At 34.0% G+C, this 23,427-nt stretch overlaps 4 protein-coding genes across 4 annotated transcripts in view; 2 read left to right on the forward strand and 2 right to left on the reverse strand.

Moving 5' to 3' along the window:
- Positions 1 to 6,832: 6,832 nt before the first annotated feature.
- Positions 6,833 to 9,144, reverse strand: LOC104813711. Its single transcript, XM_010541432.1, has one exon. It carries the CDS (start codon positions 8,609 to 8,611, stop codon positions 7,307 to 7,309), a length of 1,305 nt encoding a protein of 434 aa, XP_010539734.1. The 5' UTR covers positions 8,612 to 9,144; the 3' UTR covers positions 6,833 to 7,306.
- Positions 9,145 to 10,248: 1,104 nt separating this feature from the next.
- On the forward strand, positions 10,249 to 12,074 carry LOC104813712 (sm-like protein LSM3B). Its single transcript, XM_010541433.1, has 3 exons — positions 10,249 to 10,413; positions 10,735 to 10,830; positions 11,679 to 12,074. The coding sequence occupies exons 1-3, from the start codon at positions 10,297 to 10,299 to the stop codon at positions 11,757 to 11,759; spliced, it is 294 nt and encodes a 97-aa protein (XP_010539735.1). The 5' UTR covers positions 10,249 to 10,296; the 3' UTR covers positions 11,760 to 12,074.
- Positions 12,075 to 16,713: 4,639 nt separating this feature from the next.
- On the forward strand, positions 16,714 to 18,480 carry LOC104813714 (vacuolar iron transporter homolog 1). Its single transcript, XM_010541434.1, has 3 exons — positions 16,714 to 16,911; positions 17,204 to 17,508; positions 17,813 to 18,480. Exons 1-3 carry the CDS (start codon positions 16,827 to 16,829, stop codon positions 18,098 to 18,100), a joined length of 678 nt encoding a protein of 225 aa, XP_010539736.1. The 5' UTR covers positions 16,714 to 16,826; the 3' UTR covers positions 18,101 to 18,480.
- Positions 18,481 to 19,052: 572 nt separating this feature from the next.
- Positions 19,053 to 23,427, reverse strand: part of LOC104813715 (eukaryotic translation initiation factor 5B) — a 6,223-nt gene continuing 1,848 nt past the window's right edge. Inside the window, exons 3-14 of the mRNA XM_010541435.2 lie at positions 22,604 to 23,393; positions 21,956 to 22,491; positions 21,764 to 21,871; positions 21,557 to 21,657; positions 21,373 to 21,463; positions 21,184 to 21,294; positions 21,027 to 21,092; positions 20,883 to 20,942; positions 20,177 to 20,734; positions 19,934 to 20,053; positions 19,620 to 19,736; positions 19,053 to 19,508 (exon numbers count right to left, since the gene is read on the reverse strand). Coding sequence (XP_010539737.1) covers positions 19,443 to 19,508; positions 19,620 to 19,736; positions 19,934 to 20,053; positions 20,177 to 20,734; positions 20,883 to 20,942; positions 21,027 to 21,092; positions 21,184 to 21,294; positions 21,373 to 21,463; positions 21,557 to 21,657; positions 21,764 to 21,871; positions 21,956 to 22,491; positions 22,604 to 23,393 — 2,724 coding nt within the window. The 3' untranslated portion in view covers positions 19,053 to 19,442. The remainder of the gene's footprint in view (positions 19,509 to 19,619; positions 19,737 to 19,933; positions 20,054 to 20,176; positions 20,735 to 20,882; positions 20,943 to 21,026; positions 21,093 to 21,183; positions 21,295 to 21,372; positions 21,464 to 21,556; positions 21,658 to 21,763; positions 21,872 to 21,955; positions 22,492 to 22,603; positions 23,394 to 23,427) is intronic.

A 23,427-nucleotide genomic window follows, 5' to 3' on the forward strand; every position in this document is an offset into this window, starting at 1 on the left:
AGAGGGTGAAATCTGAAACGCAGGGTTTTATGGAGTTGTGTTTGTAAATACAAAAAAATAGTGATTTTTTTATTTTTAAAATTTTTAAAATTTTTTATTTTCTGATGATGGATCTGCTTGTCAATCTCAAGGAGCCATTCTTACAATATTTATATTTTATTTTATATTTTCCCTTTATTTCCTTTTTTAATATATAATTTATCCATTTTTTCTGCTTTTTCTTTGTTTGAGCCAAAACGGAATCTCCATCATTTTCTCTTTCTCCTTGTTATTCCGACTTGTAAGTAATTATTTGATTTCTGTACACATTTATATACATGGTCAAATCTTAAAATTCAATTTGTAGTTTATAAACCATCATTGTATATATATAACAATATATAGCTTATTTATCAATAAAAACGATCATACATACTCATCCTATTATAAATTTTCTATGGAATGTATTTAATAAATATGTTATAACTATATTAAAAAGTAATTTTCATTAATGGATCTATTATATTAATGTTGATAAAAGTTGATGATAAAGTCGATAAATTAATTATAATGCAACCGACCCGTCGTCAAAGTAATCACCAACCAACGCTTGTCATATGATCCATATTTTTTTTTCTAATGATATGCTAATTTATTATATATACATATGCATCAATAAAAGAATATAAACGAGTATTATTTTACATCAATGATTTATGAAAGAAAAAAAAAAAAGAGGGAATGGTAAGTGTGTGAATGTTGTTAACAGAGAGTGAGAGACCATCATGGGTTTTATGAGTAATGATGAAAAGTGGCACAAAAAGATATATATTTTTATAAAGCGAAGTGAAAATAATAATATTATTATCAAAATAATAAAATAAATATAATAATTTAGAGGGAATTTATCGACAGCTGCACATAAAGACGGTGGTGATTATTAGTTGGTTTTTGTCTGTACAGCTAAATTGAGTTAAAAGCCGGCCTTTCTTCCCCATCTTTTTCTTTTTCTTTTCTTTTTTTTTTAAATATTTTTAAATCCATCAAGATTGATTTTTACATAATTTATTTTGGCCTCTTGTTTGGTTTCGGTATCAAAAATTCGTTTTTGATAAATAAAATATTATTATATATTTATGTTTAATATTAAAGGCTGTTATTTCTTTATTTTGGTATAATAAAAGCTGTTATTTCATTATATATACTAACTAGATTGGCTATAATTGTTTTTAAATTGAATTAATCAAATCTGAATTGTTAATTTTTTTAAAAAAATATATATTTTTAATGAGTATTTTATTAAATAAAACCAACTTCAAATATAATTAACAAATTATTTGAAATAAACCAAAATATCATATAATTCTTTAATAAATACAATTCGGAAGTTCAAATAACAAAAATTAATGAATTGAAAAATCCACTTTGCTTCTTGGAGCGTAATAATTTCTGGATTTACAGTGAGATTGGCTACGTATTTTGAAATTACTAAATTAACCCTAACGTGGATCCAATTGACCCTTTAATCATTGATGGTTTTGGGTTAATCTTTTTCTTTGTTCCCACATTTAATTATCATTTTATTGTTATTATTTTATTTTATTAGATACCAAAACCCTGATTACTGATCTTGGTTTGTCCCCCGTTTCAGTTTATTGTTATTATTATTATTTCAAAATATAACTTATAAATTAAGGACTTGATGAGATACGCTTGTTAATTTTGATATTTGGATAGTTAACTCAAAATAAACGTGTTCATAAGATTTGAAAATAATTATGAAATAACATCTCACATATATTTTTTTATATAGTATAAAACTGATTTATGTTTTTAGCTGTGAATGAATTTTAAATTTGGAAAACTCTTTGGTCAGAAGAAAAAAATGGGACTGTTAATCTAGCATTTTAAAAACTGGAGATTAGTTTTAGGTAAATAATAATAATAATAATAATAAATGAGTTAGGAATCAAAACCAGCAAAATATTTGTTGGTAACAAAGATAATTATGACAAACTTACTGAAGAAATAAAAGAGATGATTATAACTTATAAGCCGACAGCTTAACAAGTTATGCTATTATATTTGTATAATGAAAATTTTATTTATTAATTAAAATTGGTTACTAGATTAAAAAAAATAAGGCAAAATAATATTTGTATTTTAGAAGGGTGAAAATAAACATGAAAAGATAATTCAGAGGGCGGTATGATGAAGGGAAGTGAGTTAGACGTGGGTCATTTTCTGGATTCAAGTAAATGGTGTGTGCCCATTTCACGTTGTCATATACATAATTAGCCCACCCCCTTAATTAATATTTTATTTACAGCGGTAGATTGGATATATCTAATTTCTTACACGAGAATGTATTTGTCAAGGGCGGGGAATTTGTAAGGGACCATTGCATGTGGTATCTCTTCGTCTATCACAACAAATTGAATATCTTCCCACACGAAATCGTATAAATAGCCATTCGAGTATGGCATGGGTCGGTCCACCCTTAACGTTACAATTTCTCTTCCATTTTCATTTTAAATAAAAAAAAACAGAGGGTCATTTTCGTAGGTGCACTTCGGAATCGATAACGACATTGTTTCAGAGATTAAAAAATTTTATTATCTATAAATCGTAATAAAATCTGAAATTTCGATTGTGTGAACATATGCCAACCATATCACCGAAAATATTGATTTGAGTGTAGCCAGAATCTTATGTTCTCGAATCATGAATATTTATGTACTTATTGTATAAATAATCTAAGTTATATATATATATATATAATTAAAAATATACGAAATGATAGATAATGAATTTTAATAAATAAATAAAAATTCAGAAAGAGAATTTTGAAGGCAAAATAAAGGGCGTCTTTTGGAATGGAGGAAACATCAACAAGTTTAAGTGAAATGATAATATGATAAAATTCTAATATTCCATAGACAAATAATATTAACCGTTCTTATATTATCATTTCCAAAATAAAAGAATTTGTACCGTTGGTCCAAATGGTATGAAATCAAAACTATTCCAACATCATGTCGATTTTATTGCGCTCTTTGTTTTGAAAACTAGGGAAAAAATTCATCGTATGTTCATAATGATTTTATATATATAGTGACTAAATGATCTGTCGTTTCTTTGTAAAATCGCCTAGTTAATATATTTTCTTTGCATAATTAAATTGTAACTCTTACTAAAATATTAATTATAAAATGCAGATATTTCAACGACAATTTTTACATTATATATTACTCCCTCCGTTTCAAAATATTTGTAGTTTTAGTTTATTTTTCATGTTTCAAAATATTTGTCATTCTACATTTCCAAGATAGTTTTTTACAATAGTTTCCAATTTTATCCCTCCCAAATTCCAATAAATTATTAGTGATAACATTATTTTTATTATTAAATAAGGTTATATGTGTCTTTTTCTCTATTTTCTTAAAAAATGTGAAAAATCCTAAAACTACCATTAATTTGAAACGGAGGGAGTAAAAAATAAGAGCCATAAATTTCAGTAACACAATTATTGATGGGGTCAAAAGGGAAATTAATTTTAAGTGGAAAATAAAGAAGAAACAGGGGGGAAAAAAGAGGCAAGTGGATTGGAACCATATACTATATGGGAGATTGCGGGTCCAACCCAAATAAATATACACATTTATTAGCAAAATAAAAATAAAGTTTTATCTTTTATCCCTTTACTTATCTTTATAACTTTTATTTTATTAAAATTAGAGAGTTTTAACGTTTTTCACCCAAACAGTTTATATTTATATTATTTAATTTTGTTTTTACTTTCCAATTTGCAGCCATTTTTACGACCAACTTTACATCATTAGTCGCACGACTGCTTCTGCACGGAAAGTCACAAAATTCTATATATATATATATATGTGTGTATATATATAAAAGATATGCGTATCTACGCATAGGCTATACGGTACCTAGAGATGTTTGGTCAATTTCCTAACGGTAAATTAAAAGTTTGACAGAAAATTGCAGGAATATTAGTTTATAACGTACGGTATTAACATAAATTAAAATAATATAAATATATTGTAATTTTGCAGATGCAAAAATTGCTCAGGAGTACATAACACTTCTCATAAACAGATACATGTTATAATAAAATTGACACATGTATACACACATATATTTATACAAATGTGTATGTATGTATGTATGTATATATATACATACGTACGTATATGCATCTATATATAAATGATGCATGTGGAGACGGATATAATGTACGCATGCATGGATTTTTAGTTAATTTTGCAGAGCATGAGATCTATATTAATTACGAGGGATTTTGTATTCATGTGAATTTGCTTCACTGGCACAACTTGCCTTCTCTCATATTTATTTTTCTTTGTTTTTTTTTTCTTTTCATTTTCACGTTTTAGCTATATATCTATAATTATTACGTTTGTATCGTAGTTATAGAGAATATGATTATGGACTGTTATAAATGTTACCAACACAATAAATTGATTTCTGGTGAAATATTAAACTTTATTAATATTTTTATTGTTTCTTTCGTTAGTGCATTGAAGAAAAGATAGCCGATCAAGCCTTTTAAATCTTACATTTTATATCTTTATCTGTTGATTTAATTTATTTTTATATCTATATTTTTTTATGAATTATAATGACAAGTTAAAAATAAACTTGTCTATTTTGATTTATTTTTAGAAAATGGATAAGTCTATCATTTTGGATATAATTTCAAATAAGATCTTCTGAAATTTATATGATTGAGTCTATAAAAGTTTTATATTTTTAAAATATTAGCTTTTTACACTATAAGTAGTTAAACGAATTGACCTTATAATGTGAATAGGGAAAATACGGGGTTGACAAAATCACCAAACAGAACAAAAATTAAATTCTGCTGCCGAATATTAATTAATATGCACGGAAGCCTAAACATGATTAGATAAAATAACCTAAGATTAGAAAAGCAATAAAAACAATTGAAAGAACACATATTGTAAAATGTGTTGAGTGGTCCATGCCATGGGATTCATAAAAAAAATGTTTCAAAAGTTATTTATAGGGATCGGAGATTAATAAAAAAACAATAATAATCCAAAATAAAATTACCCCTATTTTCAACCTCCACGAATCTAGGAGAGAAAAACAAATCGCATACAATATCAGTTTTATAATTCTCTATGTTAATTGTACAATAAATTGTCTAAATACATCAAACCTTATCACATTTTTTTTTATAAATTATTTAAAAAGAGGGCTTAATATTAGGGTTATTACACAGTATGTGTTAATGTAAATCTGAAAATCAAGTTCATAATCAAAAGATGATGGAACATAGGGGGTTTGATTGATAATATGTAAAATATGGGGGTGGGGAAGAAAAATAAGAAACAATGAAGGGGTAGAAAAGGGAAAAGGAGGGAAATCACGTGGGAAGGGTTGAGGACACGTTGGAAGTGAATTATATCTAAGCAACTTTCATCTCACTGTCTTTTGTCTTCCATGTGGTTTTCACCTCTCATTTCGTCTGTCTCCAGCTCACAATTTTTAATTTTTCCCCAAAAACACATAAAAAAATATATTATTTCTTTTTCTGTAGTTTTTTTTTAAAAATTTATCTTTAAATTTTCATATTTTGTCTTCTTTTATGCCGTATATGTTTATTTATTCGTTAACTTTCTTTATTTTAACCCATTAGATATATACTAACACTGATTATAGAGAGATTATCGAATACAAATAAAATTATTATTTTCTCATATTTTCTTACTTCGTTTAGCAACCCATTAGCCTCTTATATATACAAAAGAGCAAGAGAGAATATCTTCATTGAAATTAGTACATTTTATATTAAAACAAATTACTGATATTGAATATTCAAAATAAAAAAGAGCAAAAAAAAATGTGTTGGATTATGAAATCCAAAGAAGGGGTTAGCGTGAAGTAAAAGTTGATTAGTGGAAATCTAAAACTTAAGCAACAATATAATAACATTATAGCTTCACATGCAATTTAAATATTTAATCCACTTCATATAGTAGGATCAGTTTGTTAGAGGGGTTAATCTATATATTAAGATGTATTTAGTGGTTTTGAGATTAATTTTAACTATTAAATTAACTTATATAAAATTAATGGAATTAGTATTGGTTTTATATGTTTTTAGTTTTTGGACCAAATGCGTGAAAAATTACTTGCCCCTTTATATACTTTACAATAATAATAATAATAATAATAATAACAACAACAACGTGGATAATATGGCAAGGCCCCATGACGTTACATTCTTCTAATGATCATATGCACCCCCCGCACAATATCTCATCTGAAACAAAATTGTAAATAGAAAATTATGGGAACTAATTCTTTTTTTTAATTAAATAGTGAAAAAATCTAGATATTTAGACAACTTCAAATTCATAGACTAATTTTTACAATACCTTTTATTTATATATATATGATTTTAATTATTAGTCTAAAATATTTTCTACATGTAAATAGAAATGTAAAGATGGACATCAAGATGAGACCGAAGGTGATCTTACCGATTACTATCCGAGTTTATGGGCCTCAATGCAGATATCCGATAACCGATCACTCGGGTTTAAAATCGACACACCCAAACCACATCGGATATCTGTGGCATTGCCCAAGAATACAAGAGAGGAAGACCCTTTTTCGCTCTTACTCTGTAATGGACAGACAGATGCAAGATTCAAAAGATTCCTCAGTCACCATGGCTGCAACAGAGAGAGAGAGAGAGAGAGAGAGAGAGAGAGATCCAATGGGAATCTGCAAATTTTGAGGGTAACCCCTCCATTGTGTACCTGTGAACTGTGATACAGAAACACACCAAAAGGATAAGACCACTTCCCAATCAGATCCACCATGTCTGAGATTACATGGGTTCGAACCCACAAAACAAGACAAGCCTTACATATCGCAAATATGCTTACCTCTCTAGGAACCAGAATCTCTCAATCTCATGAACAACAAAGACTAGCCTGTTTCTCCTTCTTCATACAATGAGACAGACTTGCTTTTCTATCCACACACTGCCCATAAAATCAACTACTATACAGAGGAGGGAAGATCGAAAAATATATAGCCGTTTGCTACAAAGAACGGTGGCCAACTTGCAAAATCAAGAATAATAACATCAGGAGATGGAAATAATCTTTTACCATTAATGCTTCAGGCCTCAGCTAATATGAAACAGTGCTCAAGGCAAAAGTCATGCAAACAGTTAGATACCTCAATTGTATCACCACTCCTTTTGGCCATAATAATCTTGATTCCTCGGAGATAAGCAGAAGCTCATTCGTTATAAGTCCGAACCCATTTCCCTCCGCTTCAGTTCCAATGCCATTCTTTCGTTCTCTAGTTTCATCCTCTGATTTTCCATCCTCATTTTCTCGAGCTCTTGGTCCCTTTTCTTACTAAACCTCTGCCACTTGAACCGTTGCTTCTCCAATTCCAGCAACTCAGCTTGAATCTGAAGCTTCTGCTCTTCTAACTGGAGAGACCGAGATTCAATCCACTGCTTCTGTAGCCAAGCTGCTCTCCCACTCTCTGGTAAAGAACCCTTACTGCATTCCTGAGAATTCATAGGATTTGGACATCCACTTCCATCTTCATGGTTCTGAGCTTGTTTCAATCTCTTCAATGAAACACCTAGGGATGCATGATGGATTCCCCTACCGTCCCTTTGGATGGAATGATGCTCCTCGCAATCATCATGATCATCAGCTTCCATGTCATGATCCTCGTCATCATGATCTTCACAGTGGTGTTTCCTTGCATCATCATTGTCATGATCATCTCGGCTTCTGAGCGCCAACTGTAGAGAGCGCTGCAATGAAGGGTCATGAGGCAAATGCAATCTGTTTCCGTTGTGGTATGAGCACATCTCTTCATAGAAGAGATGCTTCGAGCTCAGGATTTTCCTAACGTCGTCCTTCTCTTTCTCGCTCAAATAATCAATCACATCCAAGAGGGCAGGATTCTCAACCACCTGACAAGACGTTCCTCTGCCGAGCATATCGTTCAGCTTTTTATACCGTTTATTCAAGTCATTGAATTTATCTTCACATTGCTGTGGAGAAACATGATAACTCCTCTCAGCCATGACCTTGGAAACTGATTTCCACTTGCCCTTTTTCTGCAAAACAGCAAATTTCCTTCTAGAGGAGCCACCACAATCCACGGCCGAGTCCTCGCCTATATAAGACACCGCAGTTATCAACAGCTTCACCATCTTATCTGTCCACTTGACTCGCTGCCATGGAGATCCCTTCTTGGCTTTGTTCACCTCGTTATGCCCATCGCCACCTCCTTCCTCAGTGAAACTTGGTTCATCCTCATCGCTCATCGAACCTTTCCCCCTTTCATTCTTATTATATTCACTCGTCGACACATTCTGCTCACACGAATGACCTGCAACCATCGTAAAGGGAAGACCCTCGTGAAGGGAGGGGCGAGCAGAGGAGTCGGGTCGAGGATTAGGGTTGTGTTGATGATGATGCATTGCGTTCGGATGATGAACCCTAATAGAACCTTGCAAATCGAAGCCTCCACCATAAGGAGGCCCACCAGGAACCATTCCTCCTTGAGAGAAGTTTCCTTCCATTTCTTCACTCTCAAGGGAACCTAGATCGAACGAAAACCAACTCCAAATCCTAAAAAGAACACAGCTTTTGCCCTAATCGACGAAATCAGATTCAGAAACTACCATAACTCTTCAGATTCTTATGAATGCCTAAACCATCGGAACTTCTGAGGAAACTTCACGACATCAGACAAGACAAGGCATTCATAGTCAGATTCCAGTTCTAGAGATGAAGCTCACGAGCTAGAACACATGAATCAGACGCAAATAGCGAAACCCATTTCCGAAATCGCGTAAGATTCCGAGAGAAAAAAAAGAGAGGAAAACCCTAAAATTCACCAAACGCTGAGGCCGGAAGCTACTTGTCTCTACGGACAAGGAAATTTCTCAAGAACCCAGACGATAAACGGACCTTCGAGCGAGAGAAGCTAAGAATATAGGATTCAAGATCATGGAACCTTGTCGGATGAGGAAGTGAACTGAGAAAATAAATATGGCGAAAAAAAATTTCAACGAAGAATCCCCCTTTTTTCTGGGATTTGAGAGTTTCTGGGCGAAGCCAAATGATGAACACAAAAGGCTAATAAGGTCCAATGCATTACACAAATTCTGGACCCACCACTTTAGTTATTAATTATTTTATTTCAATTTTATAAACATTTTATATCGTTGATTGTTCCCCCCGTTTTAATTTTTTTTGGGCAAATTCCCCCATTTTCAATTGATCTGATTAAAATTAAAAAAAATATGAAATAAGAATTTTTAAAAAAATGTTACCGGTACTTATTTATCCATGACGTCCTTTTATTAGGAATATTTTATATAGAGTCTCTCCAAAAAATTCGGTACACAATCTTACATTATTTAATATGAAATCAGCATTTATTTGAATGCCAAGTTGGATTAGAAAAATAAGCTGGTTGAAACTTGGAGTCGTGTCCTTTTTTTATTTTAATAAATAAATTGGATATATATATATATATATATACATATATGTATGTATTATTTACATTATATTTTAATCGGTTGCATCTGTATCACCAAGTGGCATATATCACAAGAGCATATTCTCATATATCAAAATCAAATCACTTGTATAAATTTGTAAATCGAATCTAAATTTAATAAAAAAAAGTTTTGAAAAAAAAACTTAAATAAAAACATTTTTTAAAAAATATTTTTTTTGTTATTAAAGACGGAATCTAAGCAAAATTAAAATGTAGATATAAAAGTTAAAATCTAAAAATAGAAATACAAGAATAACATTATAATACAATTTTTTTTCTCAAAAAAAGTAAATAATGTTCACATCCAATCCTATAAGAAAAAAAAAAAGAATGACAGCGATGACGATTGACACGAACATTTTCAAACAAGTTGAGAATATAAAAACAGAAAAAGGTTAAGATAAAAAAAATCTTTTTCTAAATAAATTGATATATTCTTTAAATCTGTAATTATCGTTTAAAATAAAACTGAGTAATTCATTTTATTTTATCATGAAAATTTATGTACAGGCTTATAAGATCAGCTTGGACGCATTTATATTGGGCCTGTTGGGCCGTACCTCAAATGGCGTAAAGCCCGAAAAGTTTGAAGGCCCAAATAGAAATTATGGGGTTTTATTTAAATTTTATGGAACTGAGATTTTTTTTACTTCGGATTTTCGTCCGTACTGTCAAAACCCCTGTTCGGAACAGGCGACAATGTCCGCCGAAGAAGAGAGCGCTGTGAAGGAGCCGTTGGATCTAATTCGGCTTAGTCTCGACGAGAGAATCTATGTCAAGCTTCGCTCGGACCGTGAACTCCGTGGTAAACTTCACGTACGTTTTCGGCTCCCGATTTCTTCCGATTTCGATTCATTGTTCATCTAGGGTTTGCTTTTGTTCTGCCTGGAGTCATATCGGTGTGTTGTTTTCTGGGTTTTAGCTAATTTTACTGCTCTCAGAGGTTCATTTCAATTTCGGACCCACCCACCCTTTTTGGATAACTCTGGGGGTTGTTTTTGGTTGGATATTGGATTTCGACAACTTTGTGATAAGGATTTGAAGGGATAGTCAAATTTTGTGGGAAGAATTTGCTGAAAGTGTTGATGGGTGCCGTGGTTTCAAGCTGCTTCTTGTGTCGGAATTTTGAATTTGCAGGCATACGATCAGCATTTGAATATGATTCTGGGTGATGTTGAGGAAGTTGTAACCACTGTGGAGATTGATGATGAGACATACGAAGAGATTGTCCGGGTACGTGTGTGTGTGTGTGTCTCTCTCTCTCCTCATCATCCTTCCTCCTACTGTTATTATAGCCAACCTGCAATGGTCGATGTATCCAGGAAAAAAAACACGTTGTCCATGTTGAAGTTTCGGTTAACATATAAGTGTGTCTCTGTAGAAGTTTTGAGCTTGATGTAGTGCTGAGGGAAATGTGTTGTGTGGTAGTTTGAATGATGATTTTCGTTGTTGAAATGAGGATGGATAGATGAATGAATAGTTACTGCCCTCAACCAGATATTGGGTTCTGAACGATAATATACGATTTTCGGTTAACATATAACAGTGTCTCGTGTAAAAGTTTTCAGCTTGATGTAGTGCTGAAGGAAATGTGTTGAGTGGTAGTTTGAATGATGATTTTCGTTGAAATGAGGATGGAAAGGTGAATGAATAGCTACTGCCCTCGACAGATATTGGGTTCTGAACGATGATATACGATTTTCGGTTAACATATAACAGTGTCTCGTGTAAAAGTTTTCAGCTTGATGTAATGCCGATGGAAATGTGTTGTGTGGTAGTTTGAATGATGATTTTCTTTGTTGAAATGGGAATGGAAAGATGAATAGCTACTACCCTCAAATAGATATTGGGTTTTGAACGATAAGATGCGATTTTGAACACACGAATTGCCATTTCGATGTAGCTTATTATGCTTATTGTTTCTATTAGGACAGACCCTTTTACGGAATGCACGATCGTTAACCGTGTGGTTCTCGGGCATGACATAACATGTATTGTGTATTTGAGAGAGTGGGTATAGTCCATGTTTCTGTATGCCCATATACTTCTTTGATTGTTTGTTTGGTTTTTTGATTGAGCAGACTACAAAGAGGACGGTCCCTTTTCTGTTTGTTAGAGGAGATGGAGTGATATTGGTGTCTCCGCCTCTCAGGACAGCCTGAACTGCAATCCCAACACAGAGTGAAGTGAATGGAGCCCTTTGATCTTTTGTAATTGCCCCTCTCTCTCTCTCTCTCTCTCTCTCTCTCTCTCTCTCTCTCTCTCTCTCTCTCTCTCTCTCTCTCTCTGGGGGTTCAAGCCCCTTTGTGGATGTGGCTATGGATTTAGAACTCTTTTTGTTTCTATGTTTTGTCTGAAGAGGAAACGTATTTTTGCCTCGAACATGAATGTGTTTGCACGGAGTTTTTGGGTTTTTTTTATGTCTTTAATAAACTCTTGGGGGCCCATATCGTACTACGTACGAAATTCTCGGTTTATGTTTGGTTCAGCTAGCATTTTCGGATTTGGTTCGGTTTAGATCCGTTTGATAGGTCAAATTGGAATTCTATGAAATACGAAACTGTGTTCTAAAGAATATAATCTGAAAACGTTATAAATTGAGGGTTTCGGTTTATTTTGCATAAGATCTTTCGATTTTTGTGTGTTTTTTTATTCATTAATTCACTATTTTTTTCTCCGGACACAAAATTCATAATTTTATTATTAAATTTCTAGTTGGAAAACATAAAACATCACATATAAAATCTCCACTAGACTTTGTTCCAAAGGTACTGTTTGATCCCATCCAGTTATAAAAAGATACAAATAAAGTCGAAACCTTTTCCTCAAGAGAAAATGATAATCCAAGGTGGAGAAAGATTTATGCAATCTATAGATATATCTACTTGTATTTTTGTATATAACTACTTTGTCTAATTTAATTTTATGGTGTACGTACATTTTTTTGGGCCAAACTTACCAAAGAATGAATATATTATTCATATCATTAATTTAGAATATAGTTCGAGGACAACAAGTTTTACAATATATTTTATTTTTTGTATTTAGAAACGTCAAATTAAAATGTTGACTTTCTTTTTTCGAGCGATACAACTGAATTATTAGGTTTTATCATAAGTAGGTGTTGGACGACACTCGAAAGGTTGAAGTGCATTTCCATATGGATCAGTCTATATATAAACAATCACACGCGTATGTGTGTATATATATGTGTGTGTGTGTGTGTATGCGTGCGCTAATTTGTTAATTATATACATATATAATGAATTGGAGTGATCATGTGAAAACTATTTATGGTAGTTAAAGAGATTCTTGGATTGCTTTATAAAATTTGAATTTTAGCATTTAACCTTTTCTTAATATAACAAAGATATCACATATAAATATAAATATATAATCAGAGTGTAGAACCCTGATTTTGAGTCTCATGTTTTTGGTTCAATTAAAATACGTACCGTTTACTCTAAACGGTCTAATAACATCATGCAATATTAAATTTTTTTAATGAAATTTGTGCATATAATATATTATATATGCATATATGTGTACAAGAAAGTTCAATATTTGGGGAGTCTCCCGGTCTAGGGGTTAATGACAACCCCCTCTACCATAAGGTTGTGGGTTCGAATCCCAAGTATGGTACTCCTCTTGAGCCGGTCAGTTTTATGAAGCTGGTTTACCTGCTCTGCGTGGTTTGTCGGCTACTGTGTAGGGCGTTGGGTTTTCTCAGGTCCGCGATGTTGTCCTGATGCCGTTTTCGTCCGGCCCATGGACTGAGAGGCGTTGCGGTGTCCGGTGTCCGATCCAAAGGGTTGTAGGATAGGGGTTTCCATCGTAACAAAAAAAAAAGTTCAATATTTGTTGATGTTAACCGACGCGTGTGTGTATATATATATATGTCCATTTACGTATGCATCTACGTACACATATGCATAATGTGTATATGTATATATGCGCGTATATGTATGAGCGTGACAGTGTATGTATATGCTTGGTGGTGATGGTGGAGGTGGTGCTATTCGTGTGGAAACCACACTCCTCTTTATTTTTTTATATAATCTCTTTCCATGATTTATCTCTCACTAATTTCGCAGTGCTTTCCCATTCAGCAATCCATTTCTTTTCAATTTTCTATTCATTTATTTTTATTTCACAATAATAATAATAATAATAATAAACCTGTTTATTGTATAGGATTTTCACTTGTAATCCCTTGCTTCCTTTGGGTGTGAAAAGCATCTGATTCGCTTATGATTCTTTCTAAACATAAATAAGTTGACCTTAAACTGCATTAAATAACCCCATTTGTGTCGGTTCATTATTCATGGTTATATATGTATATATATAATATTATATAATAAACCTGCTTATTATATAGGAATTTCACGTGTAAACGAATCTCTTGCTCCCTTTGTGTGTGAAAAGCATCTGATTCGCTTATGATTCTTTCTAAACATAAATTAGTTGGCCTTAAACTGCATAGAATATCTCCATTTGTGTCGGTTCATTATTCATGGTAATAATCTTTTCATTTCTCATTATTATTTCTAGTGTTGGTCTGCAATTTAAATTTATTCAATCCTCTATCTTATAAATTAAGAATTTATTTTTTCGCACAAAACTACTAAAAATTGGAACAAGGAAATTTACTTTATTTAAGAAGATTATTTATATGATTTTATTGAAATTAAACCTTTAATCCATAGTAAAAGCTCAATTAATTCTACTATTTTGGTACCAATCATTGCAAATATTTTGTGTAAAAATATTCTTTAGGTTAATTACAAACAAATGAATTAAACGAAACAACCATAATTGATCTAAAATATAATTTATACATTTACAGAACTGCTATATATATATATATATATTGTGTGTATGCGTGGCTTGCAATAAAAAATTAAATTAAAAAGGTAAAGGTTTTGATCATATCCGGTTAGGCACAACAAACAAAAAAAAATCACCACTCACCAAAACATTTTACGAGAAAAATTATTTTTTCTTTAAATCTTGTTTTGAAGGATAATATTAAATACGGTTCATTTGATTACTAATTATAGCAAATAGAAAGGATAAATATAATAATAAAGGTATTATAATGAAATTTTTAGCTAACCACGGTGAACTTTATTCAGATTCAACCCAAAGAGATTATTAGATTTCTTTAAACGGTTTTTGATAAAACTAGTGTCCACACATAGAGACGTAGCAAAGGAATATATATATATATATATAAACATCACATATAAAATCTCCACTAGACTTTGTTCCAAAGGTACTGTTTGATCCCATCCAGTTATAAAAAGATACAAATAAAGTCGAAACCTTTTCCTCAAGAGAAAATGATAATCCAAGGTGGAGAAAGATTTATGCAATCTATAGATATATCTACTTGTATTTTTGTATATAACTACTTTGTCTAATTTAATTTTATGGTGTACGTACATTTTTTTGGGCCAAACTTACCAAAGAATGAATATATTATTCATATCATTAATTTAGAATATAGTTCGAGGACAACAAGTTTTACAATATATTTTATTTTTTGTATTTAGAAACGTCAAATTAAAACAATTCATCACTTTTGGTCAAACACTAATAAAATGTATTAACATTTTATTATAATAAAAAAAACAGTGTGATTGATTTAGCCACTCTTTTTTGGCTCGTTCCTTTGCCAAGAAAAACAAAAGCATATTGTTTTTGTCTAGACCAATGAAGAAATACCGCATAACGATAAAGGTTTCCTTATAAATATTTTATTTTAAATTAGAAAAACGAAAAGATAAACAAAATTGGAAATCAGAGTATGAATGATTGGGAAAAAAACAGCCCATAAATAAAAAAATTTATTTACCTGCAAATATTATGTATTTTTAATCATCCGATATATAATTTTAACATTAATAAAGTTATAATTATTTTTCGGAGCATAGGTTGCGTATACTATTCAACAACTGCTTAGAAATGGAGGTTTTTTCTCTCTCTTATTATTATTATTATTATTATTATTATTATTATTATTATTATTATTATTATTATTTTGCATCTTTCTTTTCCCCTAAAAGACATGCATGCCTTTGATCATGAAGAGGACACAACAGCATCTTCATGTGTAACTGCCTCTTTTTGGTCTCATCAGTGACCTAATTTTTTCCATCCTTTTCAATAAATAGAAAATAAATAATTAGATAAATCAAGTTTTCTTCTTTTTTTTAAATCATTCGTTTTTCAATTTTAGAATCGACATGTTCATAAATCATGTATTATGATTAATGATACTTTGCTTAACTATGTATCGTACGCGGAAGACCACTTGCTGATAATGATGCGGAACATACGATTATAAATATTTTGCTAAATTATTACTTTACTTATTAAATATGATAAGAAACTATTTTACGCCTTCTCGATTTTCGGGTGATTAATTCGGTTAGTTATCTGGGAAAAAAAAAAGCAGAAACGAAAATACAAAATAATAACTAGGGTTTATTTTTTTGGTAATGTTTTTTTTTTTGGTAATGAATAACTAGGGTTTATTGTTTACATAAGAAATGGATATATTTTTTTTGAAGTAATAAAATTATTACCATATTGTATACATGGACACACACACATACACACACATATATATATATATATGTGCAATTCTAATATTTTAAATTCGCACCACGAAAAAAGCATTTCAATGTACCAGCTTGAAGCTTCTAAATGACTTAGTCACATACCAGACGTTACACATTTCATGTCATCTTATCAAACCGACACGAAGCAATAACAATCATATATATATACATATATATATATATATATATTGTGTGTGTGGGTCGCAGTTCAATCTCTAGAGAACACCTTTAAAACCTGTTAACTTCGAGATTTACTCAGAGTAAAACCCTTTTTTCCTTGGATTTTCTAAATATTGTAAACTTAAAATTATTATATACTTCTATTACACACACACGCACACGTATACATACATATATATATATAATAAAATAAAATATTCCATTAGTGGATATGCTCCACATAATGTCTCCACCGAGACAAATCTGCAGAGGCCCTCATCCCTCCATAAATAGAACATCTCACAGGCGTGTGTTCTCCACACTTCTCCCAATTCTCTATTCTAAAAACAACATACATAGTCATATAATATATAGAACCATTACATATATACCCATCTCTTTATATATTTGGATCCAAAAATTCAAATATTTTTGCAGCCAAACATGGAATCATCATCAACCCACAGCAACAACAACAACATCAACATGATGAATCTCGACGTGGAGAAATCCATCAACAACAACAAAGGTAAAGAAACTTTCTTTCGTATCTAACAAAAAAATCCGTATGGGATTAGTAATCGTCACGTCTCATTCATATTTCATGTTCCATCTTTATGCAATAGATCATCATAACCTAGAAAATTTACAGATCGTAAGAAAAACAACAAAGGTGGCAGAAGAAAAGCTTCCAGTCCTGTTTAAGTGATCATCCATGCAAAGATTTATGTTCCGTCTCCATAGAAATCATCGATTTCGTTACATTTGTATGTAAGAAAATAAACTTTATCGTAAATATGATTTATGATTCACAAAAACAGGTGGTGGTGAGGAAGAAGAAAAAGAGTTCGACTACTGGAAAAGGGCGCAGTGGCTAAGAGCGGCGGTGCTGGGGGCGAACGACGGGTTAGTGTCGACGGCGTCGCTGATGATGGGAGTCGGAGCCGTCAAGGAAGACGTCAAGGTTATGATCCTCACCGGCTTCGCCGGACTTGTCGCCGGAGCTTGCAGTATGGCCATCGGAGAATTCGTCTCCGTCTACTCTCAGTACGACATCCAGGTCGCTCAGATCAAGAGAGAACGCCGGCAGAGATCGCCGGAATCCACCGCGGCCACGGCGGCCGAGGTATAACATATATACATATACACCGTAACATAACCATTCTAATACTGCAATATAATCCTAATTAATAGAATATATTGTAGCATGTAATGGTCTCTTTTAAAGAATTGAACTCTAAAAAGGGGTGAACTTTCCATAATTTTCCATTATATATGTATCTATAAGTTTCAAATTATAGATCAAATTTGTTATTGTTATTGATAATTAAAGTGTTCAAAAAATTTCATGGCAACAAATCCATAGCTTAAAAAGCGTATGAATTTCTTCTTTTGCTGATTCATAATTTTCTTGATATTGTCCCCAACAGGGGGAGAGGCTGCCGAGCCCATTGCAGGCGGCCGCGGCGTCCGCCTTAGCGTTTGCAGCGGGTGCGATTGTGCCGCTGTTAGCGGCTGCGTTTATAAGGGGATATAAAACGAGGATAGGAGCGGTGGTGGCGGCCGTGACGGCGGCGTTGGTGGTTTTCGGGTGGTTAGGAGCGGTGCTCGGGAAAGCTCCGGCGGCCAGATCGGCGGCTAGGGTTTTGTTCGGAGGCTGGCTGGCAATGGCCGTTACGTTTGGCTTGACCAAGCTAATTGGTTCACATGGTCTTTGAACCAAAAAAAAACGTGGTACGTACTTGTACGTATACGTGTATATATACACGTACGTGGGAAACGTGAATGGGTGAGTTGAAGGAAGGAAGGAAGGAAGGAAGGAAGAAACGGTCTTTCATCTTGTTCATGCAAATATGTCACGTAATATAATATTTATGTGTATCGAAGTTTTGGACCGTGATTCGTGAAGGTGGTGGGGAAATGTACAAGGATGGCGTACGATACACTGATGTTTCTGTCTTCATCTTAAAAGCCGTGTCATTATTAAATAAAACAGTTTGTCTATTGAATTTATAGTTATTACAAGTTTTTATTAAATGGTTTTTTTTTTAAAATATTTGTAATGTAAGAGTCGAAATGCTAATTAGATCTTTGATTATATGACATTCTCACTGTACAATTTGCAGAATCACATCAAACGTACCGTGGACCACATTCTATGGTAAAGAAGAAAAAGCACTTGAATAATTCCAAAAGAGAGATTAAAAAAAATGCAAATGCTACTTTTTTGCAAATTGTTTGTCGTATTGTATTATTATTATTATTTCATTTCCACGTAAAGCTAAATCCAACACTTTGCATTACACGGTGTGCGCACACCACGAAAAAGTGGCCATGGAGGGAGTATACCCGAATCCCGATAATACAGAAGTCTATCGAAATCCCATAAAAAAAAAAAGGTATATAAAATTTTCAAAAAGAAAACATATAAATTTTTTTCTATCGTTTAAATGCAACACTTAAATCAAAACTTTTACATAATATACAAACATTCAAAATAATTTCAAACCTTTTGATTACCTAAACTTAAATAATACGTCTTATTTTCAGAAGAACAGTCTAAACACAGACCAGTCGTTATTTTCAAAATATAAATATTTCGAATGTAGTTTAATAATGTAATATTGTGAGTATAATTTATATATTTTCCTATATATTAAAACACATAAATGAGAGGAGTTAAAGAAAAAACCCCCACCGAGATTTATTCGATTCTTGTTTTCCCTTTTCCCACCAAAACTTTAATTTTTTTTTTAAAAAAAAAAACAAATATCAGAATGTATACGAAGCCTCGTTTCCAACTGCAACTAGCCGCAGAGAGCATTTGGGGAAATATTATATAAGACAGCGCTAACGAACCAGGGAGCAATGATCAAACCATTTCTCAGAGGGGGAGAAAGCAAAAACAAAACATGACCTGGTTCTGTTCCTCCAACCTCTTCACTCCTCTGTCTCCGTCGTGTTTCGGGGTTATGGCAGATCCCGAGCGAAACCCGTCTCCCCGTAGGGAGGAAAAAAAAACACTAGATGCAGAGCTTCATCAGCCTTGTCTGGTGAATCTTATTGTATCTTGAAAATGCTCTTCAGTTTCACGACCAGCCTCCACTCCTCCATAGATAGTTCGTCCTGTCGATGTGTTTTTCGCGTTCGGTTTAAAGCGATTAGTTTCAAAGCTCGATGATGCCCAAAAAAAAAAAAAAAAAGAGGATGTTATTAAGTTATAAAGTTGGAACTTACCCTGTAGTTAGCTTTCAGTATGTCGATGGATGCCCTTGAAATGTGGCTGACAAGCTCATCTTCCATGTCGAAATGCCTTCCAAAAATTTTCTGTTCTTCAGGGTTCGAAGCAACAATCTGTATCAAAGCAGACGTTTCATTACAAGATCAATGTGTGCAACTGAAACCGAGACTCTCAAAGGATCGGTTTTCTTGCCAAGATAAAACAAGAGGAACTATTCCATGTTGAAGCTGTGAAAACCAACAGGGAAAATATGAAAAAGATCGATGGAACTGAAATGGGTGTATGAAGAGAATGATCTAGTTATTTATACCTTGATAGCGACCTTCTGGCCTTTCTTTGCATAGTCAACGGGTTTGTGGTTGTTCTCAATAGATGCAATCCGTCCAATATTGATAAATTCCCTTTGCGGAACGCAGATGGGAGTTCCAACCTGAACAAATGAAACCACGCGTTAAGACAACTTAAGAATAGGTTCCTGTCAACACAATACATACGTGGATATGTTTCGTGAGTGTTACAGCGATGAAACTGAGGAAAGTAAATAGCATAATACCTTAACTATACCCTCAACAACATCGACTCCCAGGACGATGGGATCTTTCTTGTTGAACACACAGTTGGGCAAGATCTGCAGTACACATGGGAAGACTGCTTCATCGGCAGTTTCCTTCTTCTTCTCCTCCTTGATATTATCGATATAAGCCTTAAATTGATCAAACAAATGATAGATAATATCGGCACAGAAGATTTTAACTCCCAACTCATCCGCAAGTTCTCGGGCTTCTGTAGTAACTTTCACGTCAAAAGCCAAGATGGTAGCGAATTCCTTTTTCCTCTCGAGCATTACACTGGCCTTCATGATATCCTTCTTGTGTACAGGACCTATGCCAATACCACTGACGGGTATCTTCACTTCCGGGGTCTTCAAGAATTCGAGCAACGCTTCCAAAGACCCTAAAGTAGATGCTTGCACATAAACTCCTTCACCACTTTTGTCAATCCTGCTCATAACCGACCTCATATCTTCCATTGCTGATGCTTTGACATCCTCCAGGTCATCGTCGGGTCCAACAACGTACAAGGCAGTACCAGCAATAGCGTGTTCGAGGCCCTTTAAAAACACAAATATCAGGAAACCTTCTTCAGTTCAGATTGTGATCCAAAGATCAGTTATATTGAACTGCGGATGCTGTCAAAAGGAATGCATGTAAAAATTGTAAAGACACCAAGCAAATGCTTATATCAGAATGATCAATCACCTGCCCAGTAATCTTGATACCCTGTGCAGCTTTTATTTCTTTGTGATGCAAGTAAGTACCCTGAAACATCAAACCACAAAGTTCTAATAAATCCCGTCAAGAAAGGAGCTGAAGCATGTGTAACATCCAGTTATGTTCAAATACCTTCACTCGTAGTTCCTTCATTGGATGAGGTGTTAATAATGCTCTAATTGTTGTGACGATTGGCCCCTGAAATAGGAAAAGGGAAACATACCATCAACAATTTGCTTTTAAACTTTTTGGTTTGAATTTGCTTAGTTTCACCAGGTTTTTCACTTACCTGTAACCCGCAAACAACTATTTGATCACCTTCGTGGAGCACGCCATTGACCAACACAACATCAATCGTTGTACCATGGCCTTCCACAACTTTGACCTCCAGGACTGTACACTGTTAACAAAATATAATAATTGTTATGTTGAAATGGTGTAGGTAACATTGTTTCCCTAGAATAGGAATGGGACAAACCTGCACTTCATCAATGTATGTAAGTTTCTCGACCATTGTTTTCTGAGCCCATTGAATCAACAACAACAAGAGATCCGGGATACCTTCTCCACTGAAATCCCAAAAATCAAAAGTGAACTTTTTTTCACTGATGCCCTGATTGTCTGGCCAGAAATCAAAGAAAATAATAAACACATGTTCGAACCTGATAGCACTTGTAGGTACAATACTGAAAGTTTGCCCCATTTCTTTATTTTTGTAGTATAATTCAGTGTTGAGTCCTTGCTCCTTGAACTGGGTGATAACCTAGAATACCCAGACAGAGCAGAATCAGATAATATATACCAGAGAGAGAGGGGGAGAGGGAGAGAGAGCTGAAATCAAGAAAAAGCCTCTAGACGTATAATTTTACCCCAGTAAGCCTCATGTTAAATTCATTAACAACATCTCTCGTTTGCTGCTTCATTGCTTTCACAATAGGAGCATTCTTGCATGTTTTCCACCCATAAAGCCTATCCACCTGCAAATTGGAGGTTCAAGTCTCCACACAAGTATAGAAACAAACAAAACCACCCATATTTAGCAGAACGACTAGTAGCCTTACCTTATTCAAGGCAACAATGAACTCCGTATTCCTCATCTTCAAAAGATTCAGAGATTCTATGGTTTGGGGCTCTAGACCATGCATAATGTCAACCACCAATATTGCAATGTCACACAAACCCGAACCCCTAGATCGCAGATTTGTGAATGACTCGTGCCCAGGTGTATCGATAACCAATAGACCTGGCACCTGCAGTTTGGCATCAGCTTTCAGTTCCTTTGTTCTCTCACGGATGTTCTCGGCAGGGAAGTATGTGGCACCAATCTGTTGAGTAATACCTCCAGCCTCACCTTCCTGGACATTAGTTCCTCTGATGCAATCTAATAGCTTTGTTTTACCAGTATCGACATGACCCATGATGCAGCAAATTGGAGACCGAAGGTCTTTACTGTCCTGTTGAACATCTTCTGATGTGGACGCTTTGCCCTTCTGGGACCCAGACTTTTGATCCGGCATAGATTTCTTTGCAGCAGATTCTGTTGACTTTGCTGGAAGCGCTGGCTTGGCTGCCTGCTTGTCAGCTACTGCAGGAGGAGCTGTGAGACAAAAGGTTCCAAAAATTCAATTGAAAACGACAAGAAAGAATGAAAACTCACAGGCAGAAAGCGGTAAAATAAAATATCAAGCTGAAAAAGGCTGTATCATCACCTGAATCATTAACCTTTGGTGCAGCGCTCTTTGTTTCTTTCTTAACGACAGGCTGAGCTTCAGAATCTACTTCTTCATCATCAAAATCACCCTTGATGTTAAGATTGACATCGTCCCAACTTTTTGCGTCCCACTCGTCCTCGTCATCATCTTCCTCAACCCCATTCACCTGGTCTATATCAGCAACTCCCGGGTTCTCTTCAATATCTGCTGATTCGATTTCCTCAACCCTTTCAGTTTCTGCTGAATCCAACTCGCCTGCTGCATCAGGTTCTTCTGTGGGTTTTTCCTTTTCTCCTACATCATCTTCTGTCTGAGTGGAAGCAGCATCGTTTGACTTTTGACGAGCTGGTTTTTTCTTATTTCCATACATGGGACGCTTTGTTGGAGGAGCCTCTTTGTCAACAACAGGAAGGCCCCCAGCAGCAGCCAATAGCTGATTCTTAAAAGCCTCCCTCCGAAGAGCCTCACTCTTTTGTTTCGCTGTAAGGAGCTTACCCTCTTGCTTTTTTTTCAATAGTTTTTCCTTTTCCCTTTCCTTTTTCCTCCGCCTCGCTTCTTCAGCTTGCCTCTCGAGCTCCTCCTGCCTGCGACGTTCCTCTTCCTCTTTCCTCAATCTCTCCTCTTCTTCCCTTTTCTTCCTCTCTTCAGCTTCCTGCCGCCTTGCAAGCGCCTCTTGCATCTCCCTAACATGTTTAGGGATTTTTTTTTCGGCAGCTTTACCCTTTGCATCCTTCTTTTTGGCCTGTAACGGTTCAGTTACTGTTTCCTCCTGTTTTTCCTCCTTGGCCTCAACAGAATAGGCTGCCACAGCAGCGGCAGGC

Source organism: Tarenaya hassleriana, unplaced genomic scaffold, assembly GCF_000463585.1.
Source record: "Tarenaya hassleriana unplaced genomic scaffold, ASM46358v1 Cleome20, whole genome shotgun sequence".
Lineage (NCBI taxonomy): Eukaryota > Viridiplantae > Streptophyta > Magnoliopsida > Brassicales > Cleomaceae > Tarenaya > Tarenaya hassleriana.